Source organism: Myotis myotis, unplaced genomic scaffold (assembly GCF_014108235.1).
Source record: "Myotis myotis isolate mMyoMyo1 unplaced genomic scaffold, mMyoMyo1.p scaffold_m19_p_17, whole genome shotgun sequence".
In the NCBI taxonomy this organism is placed as follows: domain Eukaryota; kingdom Metazoa; phylum Chordata; class Mammalia; order Chiroptera; family Vespertilionidae; genus Myotis; species Myotis myotis.
The window spans coordinates 75,780-99,095 of NW_023416321.1; the positions used below are offsets into that span (position 1 = coordinate 75,780).

The following is a 23,316-nucleotide window of genomic DNA, read 5'->3' on the forward strand; positions in this document are numbered from 1 at the left end:
CCTGGCGGCCTCCGCCCCGCAGGCCCGCCACCCGCTCCCCCAGCAGGCTGACACGCAGAGCGAACGGAGCCTGGCACAGGGCGGGTGTCCGCAGAGGTCGGAGGAATGACCCTTCTCGGGGAGACAAACACACTCGGTCCCCACAAGTGCACCGTCACCTCCTGCTGCTGCTGCTGGTCCTTACGGTGGCGGCAGGGCCCCCGGCAGTGGGAGGGGGGAGGAGGCAGGTGGCCTGGCTGGGCCAGAGCTGGTGAAGACCAGGCCAGGCAGGACAGACCAGGGCCCCATGAGGCACCTGTGCAAACAAGCAAGTCCCAGAGACAAGTTGTAGGTGCCCTGTGGGGGCCTGGGGGCGCTGGGCCAGCAGCGTGACCCGTCTCCCGAGGCAGGAAACACCCAAAAGTTCCCTTGGGGTCCCCCTTGGACACGGCTGGGAGGACCCTCACCTGCCGGTGGGGAGGGCCGCCTGTTAGCACTGCGCGCTGCTGCCACGCGTCTGCTCCGTTCGGGCCTGCCTGCCCCATCCCCTCCTGCAACCCGGTGCCTGTGCTCAGGGCCACATGCCAGGCTTCAGCTGACGGATTCCAGGACTGACCACGGCGGAGCCACGGAGGTGACTGAGGGGGCAGAGGGCATCTTCGCCATCTACCTGGGTGCTTGTGCGGCTCACGTGTTTCTTTCCAAATCTGATATCTTACCAAAAAAAAAAAAAAAGCCCAGCGGCCGTGGCTCAGAGGTCGGGCGTCAACCCATGAACCAAGAGGTCATAGTTCCATTCTCGCTCAGGGCACAGGCCCGGGTTGCGGGCTCCATCCCCAGTAGGGCGCGTGCCAATCGATGTTTCTCTCTCTATCCCTCTCCCTTCCTCTCTCTCTAAACTCACAAACATTACAAAAAAGTTTTTAAGACAAGCTCTACATCCATGTTCATAGCTGCTCTATCTGTAACAGCCCCAAAGTGAAATAAGCCCAGATGTGCATGTGAGTGAGTAAACAGCCTGTGGTCCAGCCATCCAGCTGAACAGCGTGCCCCCGGCCAGAGGAGCAGCATGGCACAGCCCCCCGGGAGAGTGCCCAGGGGAGAGCCGTCCCCAAGGCTGCGGCGTCCCACACCGTTCCACCATTCCACTCGCCGAGGTCTATGGAATCAGGGCCAATCGGGGGTTGCCCGAGATTAGTGGGGGGCAGGGGAGGGCAGGAAGCAGGCATGGCTCTGGGAAGGCATGCCAGGGGTCTCCTCGGGGTCTGACACACCCACCCACCCGCCCGAGAGAACACTGTGTCCAGCCCAGCACGCGACGAGTGCCCTCGAACCCGGGACCCCCATCACCATCCCGGCTGTGAGATGATGCTGCGTGTTGCCCAATGTTGCCGTTTTGCGGGCAGTGGACAATGTGCACAGGTGTCACTCCGCCTGTGACCAGGTGGACAATCATCGAAATAAGAATTTCAATGAGGCCGTAACACCCATACGCGAGCTAAAACCTAATAGGATGGGCCCCAACACGCCACCCCATCTCTGCCCTCCACGGAGACGCACTGGCTTCCAACATCCTGTCACGTCTGCCGCTCCCCCATGTCTGTTTGCATAGCAGGCTTCTGCTGGGAGTCTGAGAGGCCCAGGCAGCCTCCCGCCCCCGCACAGCTCGGCGCCTCCTAACAGCAGGACCTTCTACACGATCACAACCTGTCCCCGAACCCAACAACCAGCCAGGCACGGGACGAGGGCGCTATCCACCACGCAGCCCACACTGCAGGGCCCCTGGTCCCCAAGGGTCCTTCGGCACTGGGCGTCCCAGGGGTTGGGCGGTCATCACTCCGTCCGTCTCAGGTCTGTTAATTTCTCACAACGCTGGCAGGCCTGTTTCTCTCCAAATCCCCCGGGACGGGCGCGCCCCAGGCCGGTGCCCGGGTTAATGCTGGGAGTGGTGATGCGGCACAGATGGCAGCCCACAGCAGGCCCGGGCACCCGTCTGTCCGGCTGGTGGGGACGTTTAGTCTAAACATCGGCTTTGCCAGCTTCCCCCAGAGCCCAGGGCCCCTGGAGAGGAAGTAAGCCATAAACACGACGCTTCCCCAGGAACCATTTCCCACAGGCTCATCAGCGAGGATCCTGGCCTGAGCCCATCATTAACCCCGTGACTGCAAAATTGGGACTTTCCGGTTTTATCGTTGCCCCTGCATTCAAGAGCCATTGGCGGGGGGTGGGGGTCGGGGGTCAAGAAACACTGATACACGGATAATGTCGTACAGGGCTGTGCACCTGAAACCGGTGTAAGTTTATTAACCAATGTCACCCCAATACATTCAATTTTTTTTAAAAGAGAAATAAATGCTTCCCCCTCCTTTTAAAAAAATACGTAAGTATTGACTCACTGGCGTGGCTCAGGGGCTGAGTGTTGCCCTATGAACCAGGAGGTCACCGTTCGATTCCCAGCCAGGGCACAGGCCTGATTTGAGGACTCAATCCCCAGTGGGGGCCGTGCAGGAGGCAGCCGATCAATGGTTCTCTCTCATCATTGATGTTTCTCTCTCTCTCTCTCTCCCTCACCCTCACCCTTCTTCTCTGAAATCAATAAAAAATATTTTTAAAAATTCTTAAATATGAATATGAATTCATGGATTCTTTTTCCATACAATTATTCTTTTTGATGCTCCAATGGATCCAAATTCAGCCAGTGAGCCCAGCCCCCTTCGAGCTGGTTCCTGAACTCCTTTTTTTTTTTTCGGGGGGGGGGGTATTTTTAAAAAATATTTTTATTGATTTCAGAGAGGAAGGGAGAGAGAGAGAGAAACATCAGTGATGAGAGAGAATCATTGATCGGCTGCCTCCTGCACGCCCCCCACTGGGGATCCAGCCCACAACCCGGGCCTGTGCCCTTGACCCAAATCAAACCTGGGACGCTCCAGTCTGTAGGCCAACGCTCCACCCACTGAGCAACACCGGCCAGGACTGGGGGCGGTGTTTGTATATTATTTCAAACTTGGAAGAAAGGCTCAGGAGCAGCCAGGAGCCCCTCCGTGCGCCTCAGACGGACCCGGGCTGCCCGTGTGAGCCGGACCTGCTCCGCCGTCTCTGGCTCCACGTGCGTGTCCTGTTGTCCTGAACCGTCTGAGGGAACAGACATGTGAGCCGTGGCCAGGAAGCATTTCCGTGTGTTTCCGAAGAGCAAGGCCTGCTCCCATCCAACCTCCAGGCCCCTGCACACTGGGAAGCTCGCGGCCATCCGCACTCCCAGCTACCCCCCGCCCCCCCTTCTCCCCGCTCCTCCCGCTCCGTTGTCCCAGAAGAGAGTTTTTATGAGTCTGAGTCAAACTCTTACCCTGCGGGGCACAGCACTCACCATTCACATCACAGGAGATGCTACCGGGGACGGACAATGAGGAGGGCTGCTGGTTGGGTTGTGTAGCCTCACGCCCCAGGGCGGGGGGGGCAGGGGGGCCCTGAGGTCTCTGGGGTGGGAAACTGCTCTGACATTTCAGGGGTTTGTTATCTTAAATGCACAGATACCCCAGCAGTAAAGGCCGGCTCACCCAGGACATTCCCGGCGCCGCCCGAACCCGGGGTTTCCCAGGAGAGCCCTCCACCCGTTAGGGGAGCGGGACTGAGCAGCCACTGCCTGGAGCGGAGCCGGCTCAAAGCTGCTGGGGTGTCACTGCTTCCCAGGTCCTGGCAGGGGACAGAGCTACCTCCTGAAAGCACCGAATACCTCACCCCCAGCCATGCCTCCTCCTCCTCTGCCCTCATCCCAGATCTCTATTTGCCGAATTGTATGAAATTGTCACTATTCAACCACTGTCTTTTTTTATATCATATATTTTGATTGATTTCAGAGAGGAAGGGAGAGGGAGAGATAAAAACACCAATGATGAAAGAGAATCTTTGATCAGCTGCCTCCTGCACGCCCCCTACTGGGAATCGAGCCTGCAACACAGGCCTGTGCCCTTGACCGGAATCAAGCCTGGCGCTCTATCCATTGAGCCGCACTGGCCGGGGCGAGATCACACGATTGTTAAAGTTGGGAAACATCGATCGGCCGCCTCCTGCACGGGCCCCCCCAGGGAGCGAACCTGAAACCTGGGTCTGTGCCCTGACGGGGAATGGAACCGGCCGCCTGAGGTTGCACTGGATGGACCAGCGACACTCCAACCCACCAAGCCACCCCGGCCGGGCGGGAGGCCACAGGGCTGATCTCACGAAATGAGTGTCCAAGTTGTTACCCCAACCGAGGGCAGAGCCACCACCGCCCCGGACCGAGGCCCCTGCTCAGCACGCGTGTCCTCCTCCTCCGAGTGGACGGCGACACCCAGGGGGACGCTCGGGCTCAGCACAGTCGCCGCCCGCCCTGTGAGCCGCTCCGAAGGCAGCGGGGCCTGGAGGGCCGGCCGGACGGCCACCTCCCTCCCTCCTCCCGGGGAGAGCTGACAGCTGTTCCCAGGGTCTGCTTTGAATTACAACGTGGCGTGGCCCTTTAAGAGCAGCATCCGCGCCCCGCGGCCTGCCGCCCCCTTTGAAGTCGCTGGCGCTGACAGGTTCCCAGGGGCAGATCTGAGGGTTCGGTTCTGCCTCCCCAGAGGCCACGTGCGGATCACAGGGCGGGAGGGAGGGTGGGCCGAAGGTCACATGGCGGGCTGGCCACGCTGGCCGGCAGCCGCTGCAGCGGGCGCTGGGGACCAGCCGCCGCACAGATGGGGACCAGCCGGCCTGGAGCTCGTTAGGCGGCAGCCGAGCCAGCAGCTGGGAGCTGAGGAGGCGCTGACACAGCCCCCCGGGCGGGCCACCGACCTTCCCGCGCCCTTCCCCTTCCTCACCTGTGCGTGACCAGCAAGCACATCTGGCACCTGGGGATGCCCCAGGACACCCCAGAGGCCCCTCCCCTCCACGTGCAGGAAGGCCCTCCTGTCCCCAGCCGCTCCTCCCAGCTCGGCAATGTGGCCAGTCCCGGGGCGGGGGGGGGGGGGGGGGGGGACCTCAGGTTGGCGGCAGGAGGACCCTGCAGCTTGGGGATGGGGAGGGCGGGGTGGGCAGGGGTGCTGAGAGCAGGGCCGGTCCTGCCTATTAACTAGTGAGGTCTAGGGCCCCCAGGGGGTGAGCATGAGGCCAAAAAACTCACCCCCGGCCCTCTGTGCCCTGGCTGGGGGGGGGTCACAGCAGAGTGACTGCAGCATCTAGGACTCCGCTTCTTTTTATCATTATTTATTTTTTAACTACTTTTTATTGATGTCAGAGAGGAAGGGAGGGGGAGAGAGAAACATCCATGATGAGAGAGAGTCATGACCGGCTGCCTCCTGCACCCCCCACTGGGGATGGAGCCCACAGCCCGGGCCTGTGCCCCGACCGGGAATGAACCCTGACCTCCTGGTTCCTAGGTGGACGCTCAGCCCCTGAGCCGGGCCGGCCCGGCATAGGACTCAGCTTCTCCCCACAGCCCTGGGGCGCTGACTCCCAGGTGCCCTCAGCCTCCAGGCAAGGGGTGTGTGTGGTCCCTGCTGCCAGGTGGGCCCAGGCTGCTCATGCCAGGCCTGTAAACAGCCATCAGGTCCCCAGGACAGGCCACCCCCCTGCATTAGGCCGAGGAGCCGACCCAGTGGCCCCAGCTCCCCGCCCTGGGCGGCTCCAGGTGAGGGACTTTGCTCACCAAGGTCCGGGCCACGAGGCCGAGGGGATCCTACTGAGGGGGGCTCTGGGGAACAAAGGGGGTGCCAACCCTGTGATGGCAAGTCTGACCTTGAGGCCCCTCCTGGCTCGGAGCTGGAGCTGGAGCTGGGCTCTCGGCTGGCTGGCAAGGGAGAGGTGCCTCCCTGGGGTGTGCCTCCCGGGGTGGCCGCCCCCTCCCCTGCCCTCTTTTGCGGCAGCAGCTGGGGCTCAGAGCCGCCCAGGTGGCTGTGCGAGGCGGGCGGCAGAGGCAGAGGCAACAGCTGGGGCCCAGACAACCCGCAGCAGCTGGAGCACAGAGCCGCCTGCCCTGGGGCTTAGGGCGCTCCCGGGGCCCAGGAGGGAGCCGGCCCTGTGGCAGGGGGCAGGCCCGTCCCGTCCAGGACCTTGGGTCTGGAGCTGCTGGACATCACGATGCTCTGAAGGCCAGGGATGGGTCTGTCGGAGTCGGAGCCGGGTTCCAGGTGGGCCCCCTGTGCACTGACCACCCTCCACACCCTCCTCCCTCTCCCCCAGAACCCCCCGGGCCACCCTGGGCCCCGCGTCGGCCCCCACTCGAGCCCTAGCTCTTGGTTCCTGAAATGGTCCATCTCTGGCACCCTCTTCCGGGGAATCGGGCAAGTGTCAGGAGGCCCGCACTCCGTGGGTTACCTCTGTGCTCGCCGGGGACCCGGGCTCCCTCCCCCTCGGCTTCTTCCCCTGAGGAGCAGCCCCGCACTCTAGTCCGAGGCCCAGGCTGCCCCTCCTACGGAGGCAGGTCCCCTCTGAGCTCTCGTTTCCCCAGGCTCCCTTGCAGCTGGGCACGCACAGGGCAGAAGCTCAGCCAGAGGCACCTGGCACCCACCTAAGGGGAACCGGGAAGCAGAGAGGCGGGAACGACTTGGAGGCCACCTGGATGGGCCGTCAGGGAGGGGTCTGGACAGAGAAGGCCGGGTCCCACGTCCAGCATCCTGTGTCCGGGGTCCACTGGACCCCTGCCGCACGGCACCCTGGGACATTGTTCCTGCTCCTCGTCCCCCAGGCTGAGTGTCTGCCCCCCAGACATTCCACCAGCCCTGAGTGCCAGGGACCTCGTCCCCCTTGTTCCCCGAGGGATGGCCAGCATCCGTCCAAGAGTAAAAACATCCTTCAGCGCCTGCTCCCTGCCCCTGCCCATCCTGCCTCACTCCATGCTCCCGCGACCCTGTGAGGCAGGGACGGGGGAGGAAGCGTGCTCAGAGCCCCAGCCTCAGGCCCGGCGGGGGCAGAGCCAGGCCCCGGGGGCAGCAATTGGGCCACAGAGTCCCCCACGTGCAGCCCGCAGACATGTGTCTAATGAGCAGTGGGGCACGGAGTATGTCCCACTTCCCAGGAGGGTTGCCCGAGCTCCACCACCCCCCTCCCCGGTCACCTGCCATCCTGCTGGCCTGTGTCCATCCTGCCAGCCATCCCTGGTCTGACCCTGTGGTGGACTGCGTTTTTTGTTTGTTTGCTTGTATTTAAATGTATTTTTATTGACTTCAGAGAGGGAGAGGGAAAGAGAGAAAAACATCAATGATGAGAGTCATGGACCGGCTGCCTCCTGCACACCCCACTCTGGGGATGGAGCCCGCAACCCGGGCCTGTGCCCTGACCGGGAAATCCAACCCTGACCTCCTGGTTCCTAGCCCGACGCGCAGCCCGAGCCAGCCGGCGGGGCTGCTACTAGTAGTCTTGAGTCAACCCAAACAGGAACTCATTTGGATCCAATGTGCAGGCTAAATCGCATTACAGCGAACGCCAGGGAATAGAATCCGCGTGCTCTTCCCTGGCCCCGGAATGTCGCTGGCAGTCGCCGCCGCCGTCCTGCCGGGCCGGGCTGGGCACTTTCACGCATGGGCTCCCCTAATCCCACAGGGCCCTCTGACGGGGCGGGGGGGGGGGGGGCAGCACTGCCCCACTTTAAAGAAGCGGAAATGGAGGCACAGAGAGAGGTCACCGGCCTCGTCCAGGATCTGCTGGCCAGGAAGTGGCTCAGAGCCAGGTCCGTGTCCAGGACAGCCCTCCGCAGCCCGGCCATCTGCTGGGAGCAGCCTTCCCCGGCCAGGGCCTTGGCATCGCCGGCTCCCAGCAGGTTCTCCCTGGTGCCTGGGTCCGAAGGGGTGGGGAGACCCCTCCAGGGGGGCCTGGGTTTGAAGTTACTGCCTCAGGTCAGTCCCAAGCACAGCCGGCCGGGGCACTGGCCTGAGAACGGATGGGGGGGTGGGGGGCAGTGTGCATTTCCGAGGGAATGGAACTCAGCCTCAGCACTTAGGTCAGCTTCTGGGAGCCTCAGTTCCCTCATCAGGAAAATGGACGCAGCTGCCCCAAGTGCCTGTGGGGAGGGCCTCCCTCCGGCTGACCCCCAGGGCACGGCAGCCTCAAGCACGGAGGCTTCACAACACAGCACCTCACGCCCCCAACAGGCTCACAGCCCTGCCCGCTGGGTGTGTGCAGGGTGGGTGTTGTAACTTCCTAATCTCAGCTCATCACTCAGTGCTCGGGGCCAAAGGGGCCCTGCACGCAGGGCGACTACAAAGGCAGGGCCAGGCCAGCTGCTGCCACAGCCCGGCTGCCTCCCACCTCCTGCTCCAGAGGGACCCGGTGCCGTCCAGGGGACCCAGCCCGCCCGTGCCCGCCTGGCCTCAGGAGGGGCCCAGGAAGGCCTGCGCTGGTCCAGCTTCCATCCCCAAAGGTAAGACTGTCTCCTGTCTTTTTTTTTTTCCCAATCCTCACCTGAGGGTATTTTCCATTGATTTTCAGAGAGAGTAGACGAGAGAGGGAAAGACAGAGAAACATCAACGTGAGATTGATTGGTTGCCCCCTGCAGGAGCCCTGGACCCTTGACCGGAATCGAACCCAGGACCCGGGACCCTTTGGTACACAGGCCTTCTCTCTATTCACTGGGCCACACCGGCCAGGGCCCTGCTTCCTGCCTGAGAGAGGGTCTAGTCTTGTGACACCCCCGGGCGCAGGCCGGAGGGAAGGGGCAGGGGTCTGCCGGCGGTGGGCGCTCTGCGGGTGCGGAGGATGAACAAATGCTTCGCTTTCTCTGGTCTCCCTGCCCAAAGGGGAGCGACTCCGAGGTAAACACCCGCCCCGCCTCCTCTGGGCTCCTGACGAGGACCCTCCTCGGTGCCACGTGCGGGCGCTGGGAAGGTGAGGCGGTGGCAGGTACCAGGGTGGGCGGAGGTCCCTGGGCTGAGACCCAGCGGCCGCTCCTCGATCCTCGCCCCCACCCCGCGCAGGCGCGGCGGGAGGTCGGTGGGTCCCGGGCCGGAGCGCGCAGCCAGGGCGCACGGGGCGACCCAGGACCTCGGCGGATGGCAGCGCCCCCTCTGGTCCCAGCGCCTCCGCGGGCCGCCCAGAATCTGTGCCGCCCGGAGCCGGGCAGGGCGAATCCTCCCCGGCGCCGAGTAAGGGCTCCCGGTCCCTCCCGCACGTCGCCTGGGGCGCCCGGCCTCGGGCCACACCTGTCCGCTCCTCCCGGAGGCCTCGGCGCGGCGCTGACGGCCCCAGACGCGGAGCCCCGTGTCCGCCGTCGCTTTGATCCCGGGGGCCCCGCTGGATAAAAGTCTGGGCGGCCCCGCGCCAGCTCCAGAGGGCGGTCGCCGGGGCGGGCGCGCCAGCGGGCGGGGTGCAGGCGAGCGACCCGAGGAGCCAGGGCGCGGGGCCGGTGAGCCGGGGTCTCCGGGTCGCTCGGGGTGGGGTCGTGGGCCGGGGTGCGGGTGCCCTCGGGCTACACCCCGGGCCTGGGCAGCGGGGTGAGCGGACCCCAGGGGCTCAGGTGAGGGCGCTCATCCTGCGCCCTCGGCCCGTCGGGCGCGGGCCGCTGAGCGGAGTCCCCCCTCCTTTTCCGCCCCCCTCGGGGGGGCTCAGAGAAGCCCCACTCCTTCCCCGCCGCCCCCCTCGCCGCACTCACACCCGCCGCCCCGGGGTGGAGGCAGCGGCGCCGGGCTGGCCCCGGCAATGGAGCCGCCGGGCCGCGGGGCGCGCTGCCCCCCACGGAGTCGAGCCGGGAGCGCCTCCGGCGGCCGCGGCGGGGTAGTCCAGGCCCCTCCGTCAGGCTTGCGGTTTGGGAAGAAAAGGCGATGCCTCCGCCAAGAAGAGAGCGAGCGCGGTCCCCTCCCCCTCCACCGAGCCCGGGCGGTGGCGGCGGCACATCTAACGCGCGGGCACCCGGGCGGCCGCGGCCCCCGCAAACTACGCCCAGGCTCGGCCCCCGCCGCTCATTGGCGCGGGCGGGAGCCAGCGCAGTAGACCCTGCGCTGCCCTCGGCCGGCTGCGCGCGGAGCCCGAGCTGCCCAGGCCACGGCGTCCGGCCACAGAGCCTCGACGCCGACCCCCGCGCCGCCCCGGCCAGGCCCAGCGCGAGGAGCCGGGCGAGGCAGCCGGCGCGGCCGGCGCCCCGCAGCCCCGACGCCCCCGGCCCGGCGCCCCCCCACCCCCGCCGCCGCTCACGCCGTGCGCTCCCCGCAGGTGGCCATGGGCCGAGGGGCGCGCGCGCTCCTGCTGCTGCTGGGCCTGCTGCAGGGGGCCGGGGGCGGCGAGGGCAGGAAGACCTGGCGGCGCCGCGGCCAGCAGCCGCCCCCGCAGCGAGCCGAGGCGGTGCCCGCGGCCGGACCGCCCGTGGAGAGCTTCCCGCTGGACTTCACGGCCGTGGAGGGCAACATGGACAGCTTCATGGCGCAGGTGAAGAGCCTGGCGCAGTCCCTGTACCCCTGCTCCGCGCAGCAGCTCAACGAGGACCTGCGCCTGCACCTCCTGCTCAACACGTCGGTGACCTGCAACGACGGCAGCCCCGCCGGGTAAGCCGCCTCCGCCCGACTGTCCTGTCCGGTGGCCCCGCGGGGCTCCAGGCTGCCTGGTCCCAGCGGCTGCACCGTCGCCGCCGCCGGTCCCGCTGCGATGCCAGGCGTCCCTGCGCGGGACCCTCCCCACTGGCCGTGGCAGCTCCCGTCCCCCGGGGAGAGGGCGCCCATGGGGCTTGGGAGGTGCTGACCTCGGCCGGCCGGGCTCCGCGAGGGGGTGGGGACAGGCTTGGAGCCCTGGTCCTGGGCCAGCCTGGGCACTGACCCCTCGGCCATCGGTGCCCAGACCCTCTGCTGTGTCCTTCGGCCCCGGGGCGGGGAGATGGCAGCCCTCGAGCGGCCTCGGCTCCAACAGGAGGAGGCGACGCGGGGCGGGGAGAGCCCGGCTGCACCCCCACCCCCACCCCAGCTCAGCTCAGTCGGCTCCCCGCTGCTGCCCGGGCTGCGGGCGGGGGGAGCAGCCAGCAGACGACCAGGGAGGGGAGCAGGTGGTGCAAAAGGACCCAGGGAGCGACAGCCCGAAAGAGAAAAGGAAGGATGCGAGGCCGAGGGTCGGGAGGAGTTGGGGAGCCCCCTCGCTCCGCCAGCCGGCGCCCGAGGAACGGGACGCGGGGTCAGGCCTCGGCAGGGAGGCTGGACCCCGCCTCGCCCCTGCATCCCGCCGGCCACCTCAGCCCCCTGCCCGCGCGCTCTCCTCCGCGAGGGCCCTTTGCGCACCCCGAGTGCCACCGCGCGCCCCCGGCGGGTCCCGAGTCCGGACGACCGCACCCCCATCCCCTGCGACCGGCCGCCGGCACCGAGTTCCAGCGGTCCCGCGCGGGGTGGGCCGTGGGGATTTTCCACGGACCACACAGCCCCTCGCGGCCCTTCCTGTCCCGCGGGCGCCCCCTCCTGGGCCTGGCGCCGCCGGTGCGCGGTGCAGGGGTCCGGCCTCGGGCGCCCCCGTGCGGCCCGCGCGCCCGGCGACAGGTGGAGGACCAGGGCCCTGCGCGCTGATACCCCCCCTGCACCCCCGCACCCTGCACCCCCGCAGCTACTACCTGAAGGAGTCCAAGGGCAGTCGGCGCTGGCTGCTCTTCCTGGAAGGTGCGTCCCAGGAGCCGGGCGGCGGGGCGGCGGGTCCCCGGGTCCCCGGCCGCGGCCTGAGCGCTCCGTGCGGTGCCCACAGGCGGCTGGTACTGCTTCAACCGCGAGAACTGCGACTCCCGGTACAACACGCTGCGGCGCCTCATGAGCTCCAAGGACTGGCCGCGCACGCGCACAGGTCAGGGCGCCCACCTGCCCTCCTTGGCCCGGGGGGGGGGGGGGGGGGGCCAGGGCCGGCTCCTGGGGCTCTCGGTGGAGGTCCTGGCTCCACTCCCGAGAGCTCCCCGCCGGCCATGTCCGTCCCCCCCCCCCTCCCCCGGCTTCCCTGACTCCCCAGGGGAGGGTCCACGCCCTCTCGCCCTGGGTTCTAGGTCATCCCCGGGTCCAAGCAGCTGGTGGAGGTGGGGGCGGTCGAGGGCCACATCCAGGGCTCACACTCCGGCTGGGCATCCTGGCCGGGAGACTGGTCTGTCCCCCCTTCCCCGCCACCCACCTTGTGGGGACCAAGTAGGAACCCCCACGCCCTGACCTGCCCGCTGACTCTGTCCCCCCTGCCACAGGCACCGGGATCCTGTCCTCCCAGCCCGAGGAAAACCCCCACTGGTGGAACGCCAACATGGTGTAAGGGGCGAGGGGGCCTGTGCTCAGGTCCCTCCTGGGGGTCCTGCTTGGGGGGTCCTTGGGGGAGGTCTTCCCTGGGGGAGGTCTTCCCTGGGGGTGGTCTTCCCTGGCCTGGCTTGCAGGGCCGGGAGGGGCCGGCGGGGCGGGCGGGGCGTGGTGGCACAGGGCTCACTGTCCTCTCCTGCAGCTTCATCCCCTACTGCTCCAGTGATGTCTGGAGTGGGGCTTCACCCAAGTCGGACAAGAGTGAGTCCCCTGCCCTCCCCCTGCCCCCCTGCCCTCCCCCTGCCCCCCTCCCCTCCCCCTGCCCCCCTCCCCAGCCGCCAGTCAGGCAGGGAGGGAGCAGCAAGCTCCCAGGATGCAGGCCTTCGCCTTGTGCTCCCTCTAACCCCACCCCCACATGCCCCAGGTGCCTGCTTGTGCAGGGCTGGCCAGGCCCCGTGGGGACCCTCACTCCTGGCTGGCCCCTGGGGAGGGGCCCCCAGCACTGCCCTACACACCTGACCCCAGGGAACCTATCCCTCCCCCCCCCCCCCCGTCCCTGCCCCCCTCCCCCCCAGCCAGCACCGTCTTCCTCCCCACCTGGTGTAGGAGGCCTCGCTCTCTGTCCAGGCCCCACGTGAAGCCACCCCCTTCTCCCGCAGATGAATATGCCTTCATGGGCGCCCTCATCATCCAGGAGGTGGTGCGGGAGCTCCTGGGCAAAGGGCTGAGTGGGGCCAAGGTGCTGCTGCTGGCAGGGAGCAGGTGGGCCTGGCAGGGGCCTGGGGGGAGGGGGCAGGTGGGCCTGGCAGGGGCCTGGGGGGAGGGGGCAGGTGGGCCTGGCAGGGGCCTGGGGGGAGGGGGCAGGTGGGCCTGGCTGGGGCCTGGGGGGACTGGAAAAGGAGCAGGTGGGGTTCCAGCCTTGCAGCCCTGGGCAAGCATCCACTGCAGCTGGGAACTGTCTAGAGCCATGGTCGGCAAACTGCGGCTTGAGAGCCACATGCAGCTCCTTGGCCCCTTGAGTGTGGCTCTTCCTAAGCCTTAGGAGGACCCTAATGAAGTTAATAACAATGTACCTACCTATATAGTTTAAGTTTAAAAAACTTGGCTCTCAAAAGAAATTTCAATCGTTGCACTGTTGCTATTTGGCTCTGTTGACTAATGAGTTTGCCTACCACTGGTCTAGAGCAGTGGTTCTCAACCTGTGGGTCGCGACCCCTTTGGGGGGTCGAACGACCCTTTCACAGGGGTTGCCTAAGACCATCGGAAAACACATCTATAATTACAGATTGTTTTTGTGATGAATCGCTATGCTTTAATTATGTTCAATTTGTAACAATGAAAATACATCCTGCATATCAGATATTTACATGACGATTCATAACAGTAGCAACATTACAGTTATGAAGTAGCAACGACAATAATGTTATGGTTGGGGGTCACCACAACATGAGGAGCTGTATGAAAGGGTCGTGGCATTAGGAAGGTTGAGAACCGCTGGGATAGAGGAAGCTCTGGACCCGTGGTGTGGAGGAGGGGAGCCCTGGACCGCAGTGACCGAGGGAGTGGTCAGCATTAGCCGTAGCCCGTGCACCTTCTCCGAGGCTGGGACCACGTGGGCAGGGAGCACATTGCTGGTCACTGCCCCAGGCGGCGTGCGGGGACCTGGGGGCATCGGCGTGACGGGTGAAGGGCTGAGGCCCAAGAGCCTCTTCATTCATTTATTTATATTTTTATTGACGTCAGAGAGGAAGGGAGAGGGAGTGAGAGAGAGAAACCTCCATGATGAGAGAATCGTGGACTGGCTGCCTTCTGCACGCCCCCCACTGGGGATCGAGCCCACAACCCAGGCATGTGCCCCGACCCGGAATGGAACCGTGATCCCCTGGTTCAACCATTGAGCCACACCGGCCGGGCCCTCTTTACTTTCAGATAAGGAAACCGAGGTGGAGAGAGAGAGAGAGAGAGAGAGAGAGAGGGGAAGGGAAGGAGGACAGGGAGGAAGTGGGCAGCCTGCCCTTAGCGCTGGGTCAGCGCCTGGAGCCTGCCAGCCCCTCCCCCGCCTCCAGGACCCGAAGGCCCACGGGGAAGGGCCTGGAAGCCTCCGGGACAGGCAGCAGGGCGGGTGGAGCAGGGACTGGCGGCAGTTGTGCAGGTGCGTCGGGCTCCCTGCCACCCGGGCCGGCTCGGGGCCAGGCAGGCTCGGGGGCTGAGCGCCTCCCATTCCCGTCCCTGCAGCGCGGGCGGCACGGGGGTGCTGCTCAACGTGGACCGCGTGGCGGAGCAGCTGCAGGAGCTGGGCCACCCCACCATTCAGGTGCGGGGCCTGGTGGACTCGGGCTGGTTCCTGGACAACAAGCAGTACCACCGCACGGACTGCGTGGACACGGCCACCTGTGCGCCCACCGACGCCATCCGCCTGGGCATCAGGTGCGTGGGGAGGGCGGCCGGCCGGGCTGGCGGGGCCCCGGGCAGAGGGCGGGAGGCGTGGTGTCCTAACCGGCAGGTGTGGCCCAGGTACTGGAACGGGGTGGTCCCTGAGCGCTGCCGGCGCCAGTTCAAGGAGGGCGAGGAGTGGAACTGCTTCTTCGGCTACAAGGTCTACCCGACGCTGCGCTGTGAGTGCCCAGCTTGGGGCTCGCGGGGCACCCAGGGGTGGGGGACCTCCTGCACCTCCTGACTCCAGCGTGGAGTCGGGCCCCAGCGGCCAGGCCCAGACCGGAGCGGGGCGACCCCCCCATCCGGTTCGCCTGGGACCCTCCTGGTCTTAGCACTGAGTCCACTCCGGTGGGGAGACCGGGACGGGGTGCAGGTGGGGGCGGGGATCGCTCCGTCAGCTCCCAGGGCCTAGGCTGCCCCTCCCCCGCCCCACTTGCGGGGCGTGGGAGTGAGATCCCTGCAAAGGGACCTCATCACCAAGTCTCAGTAGAAGGGCATCCCGGGAGCCTAACAAGGCATTTCTGGGAGGAAGGGTGGGTGCTATGGGGCAGCTGGGCTGAGGGGGGCTTGCGGCCAGCACCTGAGAGGTGAGGCCAGCTGGCCCGGACCTAGGGGGCCGGAGCCTGGGGTGGGGGGCCGAGTCCCGGCGAGAGGCCCAGCTGAGCCGTGCCCCCCAGGCCCTGTGTTCGTGGTGCAGTGGCTGTTCGACGAGGCCCAGCTGACCGTGGACAACGTGCACCTCACGGGGCAGCCGGTCCAGGAGGGCCAGTGGCTGTACATCCAGAACGTGGGCCGGGAGCTGCGGCAGACGCTCAAGGACGTGGCGTGAGTGCCGGGCCCTCCATAGGCAGCGGCCACTTGCCTGACACACAGAGGCCTCCGGGGGCCACGGTGCCCGCCGTGGTGAGGACCAGCCCGCGGGTGCACGCAGACCCTGGGACACCACTGGGCATCGAACCATGACCGCCTGGCTCATGGGTTGATGCTCAACCACTGAGCCACACCGGCCGGGCAAGTCCCCTCTGTTTTACTGTGAATAGAAACTTCTTGAAAAATGAAACCTGTTGTTTGAAAAGTAGCACGCCCTGGCCAGGTGCTCAGCGGGTCAGAACATCTCCTGACACACAGGGTGCGGGTTCGATGCCCTTTGGGGCGCACACACAGGCATCAACCGAGAGCACCAATAAGTGGGACGATAGATCCATCCGTCTCTTTCTCTCCTCCCGCCCCTCTCAGGGTCAACCAATCCGTACACAAATAAGAACAGCATGTATTTGGACAAAGGGAAGACCCAGATTTTCTCTAAAAAGGCGCAAATTTGCCTCCAGGCCTCTGCGTCCAGGGCCCTTCATGGGTGATCTGGAGGCAGGAAGGGACGAGGGTTCGCAGGGAACACAAGGGCGGATGGGGACGGCCTGGGCTGAGGAGCAGCTGGCCGGCGGGCACAGCAAAGCCAGGAGGTGGAGGCCGGCAGGGGACAGGCTCCCGGGGAGTGACCGACCCGTGGGCATCGGGTGGGGAAGGGGCTGAGGTGGGGCGGCTGCTCATGGGCGTCTGTCCCACCGGCACAGGGCCAGCTTCGCGCCCGCCTGCCTCTCCCACGAGATCATCCTCCGAAGGTCAGTGCCCCTCGCCCCTTGCCACTCGCCCTGGACCGGCTCAGACCCCTCCCTCTCGCCCTGAACCCACAACCCCCTCCCACCCCCCTGCCCGCACGCCTGCCTCCCAAGCCACTCAGACACCCGGCAGGCCCTGAGGCAGGAACCCAGTGGTCGCAGACTGTCTCCTGCTTCGCCCCGCCCCGCCCCCCCGCCCCCCCTCCCCCCCCGAGTGACCCCGCCCGGGTTTCTCTCCACAGCCACTGGACTGAGGTGCAGGTGAAGGGGACCTCACTCCCGCGGGCGCTGCACTGCTGGGACAGGAGCCTCCACGAGGGCCACAAGGGCAGCAAAACCCCTCTGAAGGGCTGCCCCGTCCACCTGGTGGACGGCTGCTCCTGGCCCCACTGCAACCCCTCGTGCCCCACCATCCGCGACCAGCTCACAGGGCAGGAGATGAACGTGGCCCAGTTCCTCATGCACATGGGCTTTGACGTGCAGGCCCTGGCGCAGCAGCAGGGTCTGGAGCCCAGCAAGCTGCTGGGGATGCTGAGCAGTGGGAGTTAGGGCCCCCGCAAGCCCCCGGGCCCCCCCCCCCGGGCCCACCCCTCCCGGCCCCCTGCCCCTCCCGGGACAGCTGGGTCCGGACGCCCACCCCCAGCAGCCTTCACCGCCCCTCTGGACCCCGGACGCGGCCTCCCCCGCCCCCGCCTGCGGTGGGGAGACCGCGCACTGGACCCTCAGCCCCGCCCTCAGCCCAGGCTCTCCTGCCCTTTTGTATTATTTTATAAAGTGACTTTTTTATTACTTTAATTTTTTAAAAAGGAAAATAAGCAAGAAATATATGATGAATGATATTGTTTTGTAACATATATTTTTTAAATAATGAGATTAAAAAAGACAACAAAAGAGCTTTTCTCTGCGGACATGTTTATTTGAACGGCAGTCGGCCCACTTTGCACCCCTCCCTGCCCCCCCACACTGACCTCCCCCCAACCCCTCCGCCAGGAACAGGGAGGGGGCTGGGGGGGCGAGGCCCACACCCCCCCTCACCTCCCATTCTAGACCCTCTCTGAGGAGGCCCTCCTTCCGCTCACCCGACGGCCGAGGCTCAGGGCAGAGGCCTCAAAGGGGGCATAGCTGCCATTCCTGTTTATTGGGCTGCCGAGGTGCACACGGCACGGCTTCACACAGGATGGTCTCGCGGGCATGGCTCAGCATTTGCCCACTCAGGAAGGTGTCACCACTGGCAGTCTCCAGTCAAACATTATCACCGAGCCCAGCGGGTGAGGACTCCATCCCCAGTGGGGGGCGTGCAGGAGCCAGCCAATCAATGATTCTCTCTCATTACTGATGTTTCTATCTCCCTCTCCCTTACTCTCTGAAATTAATTTTGTAAAAAATGAAATTAAAACATTATCTATCCTATCTAATAAAAGAGAAACATGGTAATTAGTGTACGTCCGCTACCCTTCCCATTGTCTAATCAGGGTGATATGCAAATTAACTGCAGGCCAAGATGGCGGCCGGCAGCCAGGCAGCTTGAAGCTAACATGAGGCTTGCTTGCTTCAGTGACAGAGGAAACCAACGTTCCCCGCCTGCCGCTGCCAGCCTCTGAGCTTGCAGTTTGAAACATTGTTACAAATATAGAAGCTAAACAAAACCCCAGAAACCTGCTTTCAGCCAGTCGGGATCTCAGAGCTGGAGTTGATACAGTGTTTCGATTATAGACCCCAAACAAACCAGATACCTGCTTTCAGCAGCAGAGGCCTCAAAGCTGGAGCCAGAGCTAAAGCTGGCCCAGAATAAAAAGAAAAAAAGGAGCAGTTGGGAGCTTCAGTCACCCGCCAGCCTGAAAACAGCCCTCAGCCCCTCACCCAGACTGGCCAGGCACCCCAGTGGGGACCCCCACCCTGAAGGGTGTGTGACCAGCTGCAAACAGCCATCATCCCCTCACCCAGGCTGGCCAGGCACCCCAGTGAGGACCCCCACCCTGATCCAGGACACCCTTCAGGGCAAACCAGCCGGCCCCCACCCATGCACCAGGCCTCTATCCTATATAGTAAAAGGGTAATATGCCTCCCAGCACCGGGATCAGCGGAGCTGCGAGGCCTCCAGGCACCGGGATCAGTGTGACAGGGGGCGGGGCCACAACCTCCCTATCCGCCCTGCTCTGTTTGTGACAGGGGAAGGTGCCCCAACCCCCTGATCAGCCCCGCTCTATGCCTGATAGGGGGGAGCTCCCCAACCCCCTGATCGCCCTGCGGCTCTGTGTGTGACGGGAAGGCGCCCCAACCCCCTGATCAGCCCAGCTCTGTGTGTGATAGAGGGCAGCGCCCCAACCCCCCCCTCCACGGGCCCTGCTCTATGTGTGATGGGGTAGAGCCATAACCTCCCCATCGGCCCTGCCCTGAGTGTGACAGTGGTGGCGCCCCAACCCCCTGATCGGCCCTGCTCTGTGGGTGATAGAGGGCGGCGCCCCAACCCCCTGATCCGCCCTGCTCTGTGTGTGACAGGGGGCGGTGCCCCAACTCCCCAATCGGCCCTGCTCTGAGCCCGACCAGGGGCTCCACCTAGGGATTGGGCCTGCCCTCTGCCACCTGGGAGCAGGCCTAAGCCAGCAGGTCGTTATCCTCCGAGGGGTCCCAGACTGTGAGAGGGCACAGGCCGGGCTGAGGGACCCGCCCTCCCCCCCGAGTGCACAAATTTTTGTGCACCGGGCCTCTAGTATGTATATATATATATATATATATATATATATACCATAATATGCAAATAGAATGAATGGCAGAACAACCCAACTACCAAACAACCGGTCGCTATGATGTGCACTGACCACCAGGGGGCGCACATGGAACATGGCAGGCATCGGCAGCAGGCAGCAGTGTGCGGAACATGGTGGGCATTGTCAGCAGGTGCAAGCAGTGGCTGCCAGCCCTGATTGCCCCTGGGGGCTTCTCCACCTCCCCCTGCTCCTGAGGGGCGATCAGGACAGCAGCTGCTGCTCGCACCCACTGACGGCACCGGCCCGAATTGCTCTGCGTGTCAGCGTGTGTGAGCGGGGCTGGCACCATCAGCACATGGGAGCGGCAGTGGTGGGAGTAGGGCTGCTGGCACACAGGGGACTGGGGCTGTGATGGGACGAGCCCAGTGGGGGCGCAGAGGATGGGCTGAGACCCGCCCCTGTGCCCACCGCACCTCTTGGCCCACAGTTCCTTTTAAGGTGCATGAATTCGTGCACTGGGCCCCTAGTTTAAAAAATAAAATAACAAGTGTGCAGGCACTCAGCCAACCCCTGTGGCCCTGCTTCCCCCACCGACTGGTGGAGCGCGACCTTCGCTGCCCTGGGACCTGGAGATGGAACTTTAACTCAGTGTCAACATTGACTCCAAATTTCAACTGTGTTTACAGCGACCTCAAAGGATCTGAAGGCCCAGGCAGGATGCGCCCCTGGCTTCCTGTCCCCCTTCCCTTTGCTCCCAGAGCAACTTCGACTGCCGGGCCCCGCTCAGCTGCCCTGACCCCGCAGACTCCGGCCAGCCGCCCTCGCTCCCTGAGCACTGGCCACCGAGCCTCCACCAGATCCTGTCTCTCCTTCAGCCTGGACACCTGTGCCCAGCGCCTCCCTGGGCCCCTCATTCTCACAATGAAGATGTCACCTCTTCTGCCCTAGTCAGTTTGGCTCAGTGGGTAGAGCATTGGCCTGAAGACTGAAAGGTCCTGGGTTCAATTCCTGGCACATGATCACAGTTGTGGGCTCGAGCTATAGTAGGGGGCATGCAGGAGGCAGCTGGTCAATGACTCATTGATGTTTCTATTTCTTTCTTTTTTCTTTTTTTTTTTTTCTTATCTAGTATTTTTAATTCAATGATCTACTTAGCTTCCCATGAATTTTCCTAAATTACCAAAAGAAGAACATATGTAGATTTAACATGACTGGGCTTCAAAGGGTGACACGTATTAAGTTCAATACCCATACCCACTTATACACAGATATATTCACACACAGATATATTCACCCTCACCCGTTTTACTAAAAGGTTTAACCTGCCAGTTAGGTGCGTGCCGGGGTCCAGCCCCAGCAGGTCCAGGGGTCCCCAAAGGTGTGGACAGAGTCAGCGAAGAAGGAATGACACGAAGAGGGCGTTCAGATTATCATCATAGCGAGGTTCTCTAGCCAAGTTCTGGTCAGGATCTCCAGAGAGGTTCTGCTTAGGATCTCCAGCTAGGTTCCGTGTCCATGTTCTCTTGCTAGGTTCTCCCGGTTCTCCAGCCAGGTTCAGTAGCCAAGTTCCCTCGCTAGGTTCTCCAGCCAGGTTCTGTCCAGGTTCTCCAGCCAGGTTCTCTTGCCAATTTCTGTAGTCAGGTTCAGTCCAGGATCTTTTGCCATGTTCTCTCGCTAGGTTCTGTCTCTAGGTTCTGAGGCCAGTTTCTGTCCAGGATCTTTTGCCATGTTCTCTCCAGCGAAGTTCTTCTGTCTCTAGAGAACGTTCTGTGTAGGTTCTGTGCCTAGGTTCTGTCTCTCCGATGTTTCTATTTCTCTCTCCCTCTCCCTTCTTCTCTGAAAGAAATATAAATCCTATATAATATCCTATATAATAAAAGGCTAATATGCAAATCGACTGAACCAAACGGTAGAACGACCGGTCAATATGATGCTCACCGACCACAGGGGGCAGGCATTCAACACAGGAGCTGCCCCCTGGTGGTCAGTGCACACCCAAAGGGGGAGCGCAGCTCAGCCACAAGCCTGGCTGATGGCTGGCGAGTGCAGCGGTGGTGGTGGGAGCCTCTCCTGCCTCCATGGCAACGCTAAGGGGTGTGGGCCTAAGCCATCAGTCGGACATCCCCTGAGGGCTCCTGGACTGCGAGAGGGCGCAGGCCAGGCTAAGGGCGCCCCCCCACACACACCCCCAAGTGCATGAATTTTGTGCACCAGGCCTCTAGTCTCTATATATTTTTAAAAGCATGTTAATTCAGATAGCCAGTGTGACTCCCCTTTTAAAGGGAGGTGGTTCATAGAGTGGCTGCCCACAGGAGCTAGGACCACCCCCCCCCCCAGGGTGGACGTAAATCAGGGACACTGGTCAACCAAGTGGCCAGGCTGTTGGTGCTAGAACATTCCGACGTCACAGCTCCCACGGTGGGCCGAGGCATCCCCCCCGCCCCCCGTGGGTTTCCAGCCAAGAAGACACCTGTCCAGAACCTAATGGTGAGGAAACAGGCCGATCGCACTCACGGAGAGACAGTCTGCAAAGCCACCTGCTCAGACTCTCCAAAAAGAGGCATGAGGAAATGGCAACAAAGAGAGAGACTGCTCTAGAATACGGGGAACGGAGGCACAGCGGCCAAATGCATCCTCCCCATCAGGTCCTGGTGCTGCGTGTGCTTCCGGGAGGGGGGAAACGGAATAAGGACCCGCGCTACTCAAGTGTCCCGGCATGAGCCTCCTGCTCAGTCCTTTCCCAGCAGGCGTCGTGGAGGGACCTCGGGCGGATTGTCGTATCCACAGAATTAACATTATTATTCTTTGTTGTTTGTTAATCCTCACCTGAGGATATTTTTCCATTGATTTTTAGAGAGAGTGGAAGGGACGGAAAGAGACATATCGATTGGCTGCCTCCCGCGCGCACCCTGACCAGGGCTGGGGATTGAGCGCGCCACCGAGGTACGTGCCCTTGACCGGAATCACAGGCTGACGCTCTATCCACTGAGCCAAACCGGCTAGGGTAACGTTATTATTGATGATTAACTATCAACGAGCAGGAGGGAGAGAGAACAAATGGCAAAATAGGACTGATTCTTTATATATATATATATATTGATTCTAGAGAGGAAGGGAGAGATAAAACATCAGTGATGAGAGAGAAGGATTGCTCGGCTGCCTTCTGCACGCCCCTACTGGGGATCAAGCTCGCAACCTCAGGCATGTGCCTTTGACCGGAATCGAACCTGGACCCTTTAATCCACAGGCTGGCACTCTATCCACTGAGCCACACCGGCCAGGGCGGGACTGATTCTTTTTTTTTTTTAATATATTTTATTGATTTTTTACAGAGAGGAAGGGAGAGAGACAGACAGCCAGAAACATCGACGAGAGAGAAACATCGATCAGCTGCCTCCTGCACATCTCCCACCGGGGATGTGCCCGCAACCCAGGCACATGCCCCTGACCGGAACCGAACCCGGGACCCCTCAGTCCGCAGGCCGACGCTCTATCCACTGAGCCACACCGGCCAGGGCGGGACTGATTCTTTTTTTTTTTTTTAATATATTTTATTGATTTTTTACAGAGAGGAAGGGAAAGAGACAGAGAGCCAGAAACATCGACGAGAGAGAAACATCGATCGGCTGCCTCCTGCACATCTCCCACCGGGGATGTGCCTGCAACCCAGGCACATGCCCCTGACCGGAACTGAACCCGGGACCCCTCAGTCCGCAGGCCGACGCTCTATCCACTGAGCCACACCGGCCAGGGCGGGACTGATTCTTGATGCAAGGGGGAAGTATGTTCACGGTGCTATTTCGAAACTCTTCGGTGAGTGTGAAACTTTTCTAAATGAAGTCGGGGAAACAGATACATTTATGTAATTACCCCCCCCACACACACACACACGCACACACACACACACGCACACACGCACACACACGCACACACACGCACACACGCGCACACACATACACACACACACACACGCACACACACACACACACACACACACGCACACACACATACACGCACGAGATGTTCATAGTGATCCATCCAGGGACAGGATCACGGGCGATGTTCCTGTCTCGTTTCCGGCATTGATGGGTGTTCCAACTCCTACCTTCAGAAAGAAATGTTTTCATTTTCACAAGCCTTTCGTACATATTAATATTTTAGCCTGAAAATAGGGGAGTTGAGTTTCTTCTAGGTGTTCGCATGTCTAGTAGGGACAGGTCAAGAGCTCCATAATGCCCCCCGCCAAATAACAACTACACCTCCACCCAGGGCAGGCTGGGGGCTGTGAGGAGAAAGGGGGCACGACCCCCAGGAGCCCCCTCCCTTCCCCAGAGGCCCCCGCCCGGAACAGAGCTGACCCAGGGCCCCAGGGGCCATGACAGCAGGTCCTGCAAACCATTT

General features: G+C 63.1%; 1 protein-coding gene across 2 annotated transcripts; it reads left to right on the forward strand.

The window, feature by feature from the left end:
* Positions 1 to 8,185: 8,185 nt before the first annotated feature.
* On the forward strand, positions 8,186 to 17,100 carry NOTUM (notum, palmitoleoyl-protein carboxylesterase). 2 transcript variants are annotated; one of them, XM_036342069.1, is made up of 12 exons: positions 8,186 to 8,347; positions 10,132 to 10,460; positions 11,497 to 11,549; positions 11,632 to 11,727; positions 12,110 to 12,170; positions 12,358 to 12,416; positions 12,815 to 12,917; positions 14,391 to 14,582; positions 14,670 to 14,770; positions 15,269 to 15,416; positions 16,163 to 16,210; positions 16,450 to 17,100. In XM_036342069.1, exons 2-12 carry the CDS (start codon positions 10,138 to 10,140, stop codon positions 16,754 to 16,756), a joined length of 1,491 nt encoding a protein of 496 aa, XP_036197962.1. In that variant the 5' UTR covers positions 8,186 to 8,347; positions 10,132 to 10,137; the 3' UTR covers positions 16,757 to 17,100. The 2 variants fall into 2 exon arrangements, with proteins under 2 accessions (XP_036197962.1, XP_036197963.1); XM_036342070.1 differs by lacking the exon at positions 8,186 to 8,347 and adding an exon at positions 9,237 to 9,328.
* The last annotated feature ends 6,216 nt before the right edge of the window (positions 17,101 to 23,316 follow it).

Excerpts from the sequence above, each read along its gene's own strand:
- NOTUM (XM_036342069.1), top strand. The coding sequence starts at position 10,138 with ATGGGCCGAGGGGCGCGCGCGCTCCTGCTGCTGCTGGGCCTGCTGCAG. Across the intron at positions 11,550-11,631 it reads CTGGCTGCTCTTCCTGGAAG|GCGGCTGGTACTGCTTCAAC; the intron begins GTGCGTCCCAGG and ends CGGTGCCCACAG. Across the intron at positions 12,417-12,814 it reads TTCACCCAAGTCGGACAAGA|ATGAATATGCCTTCATGGGC; the intron begins GTGAGTCCCCTG and ends CTTCTCCCGCAG.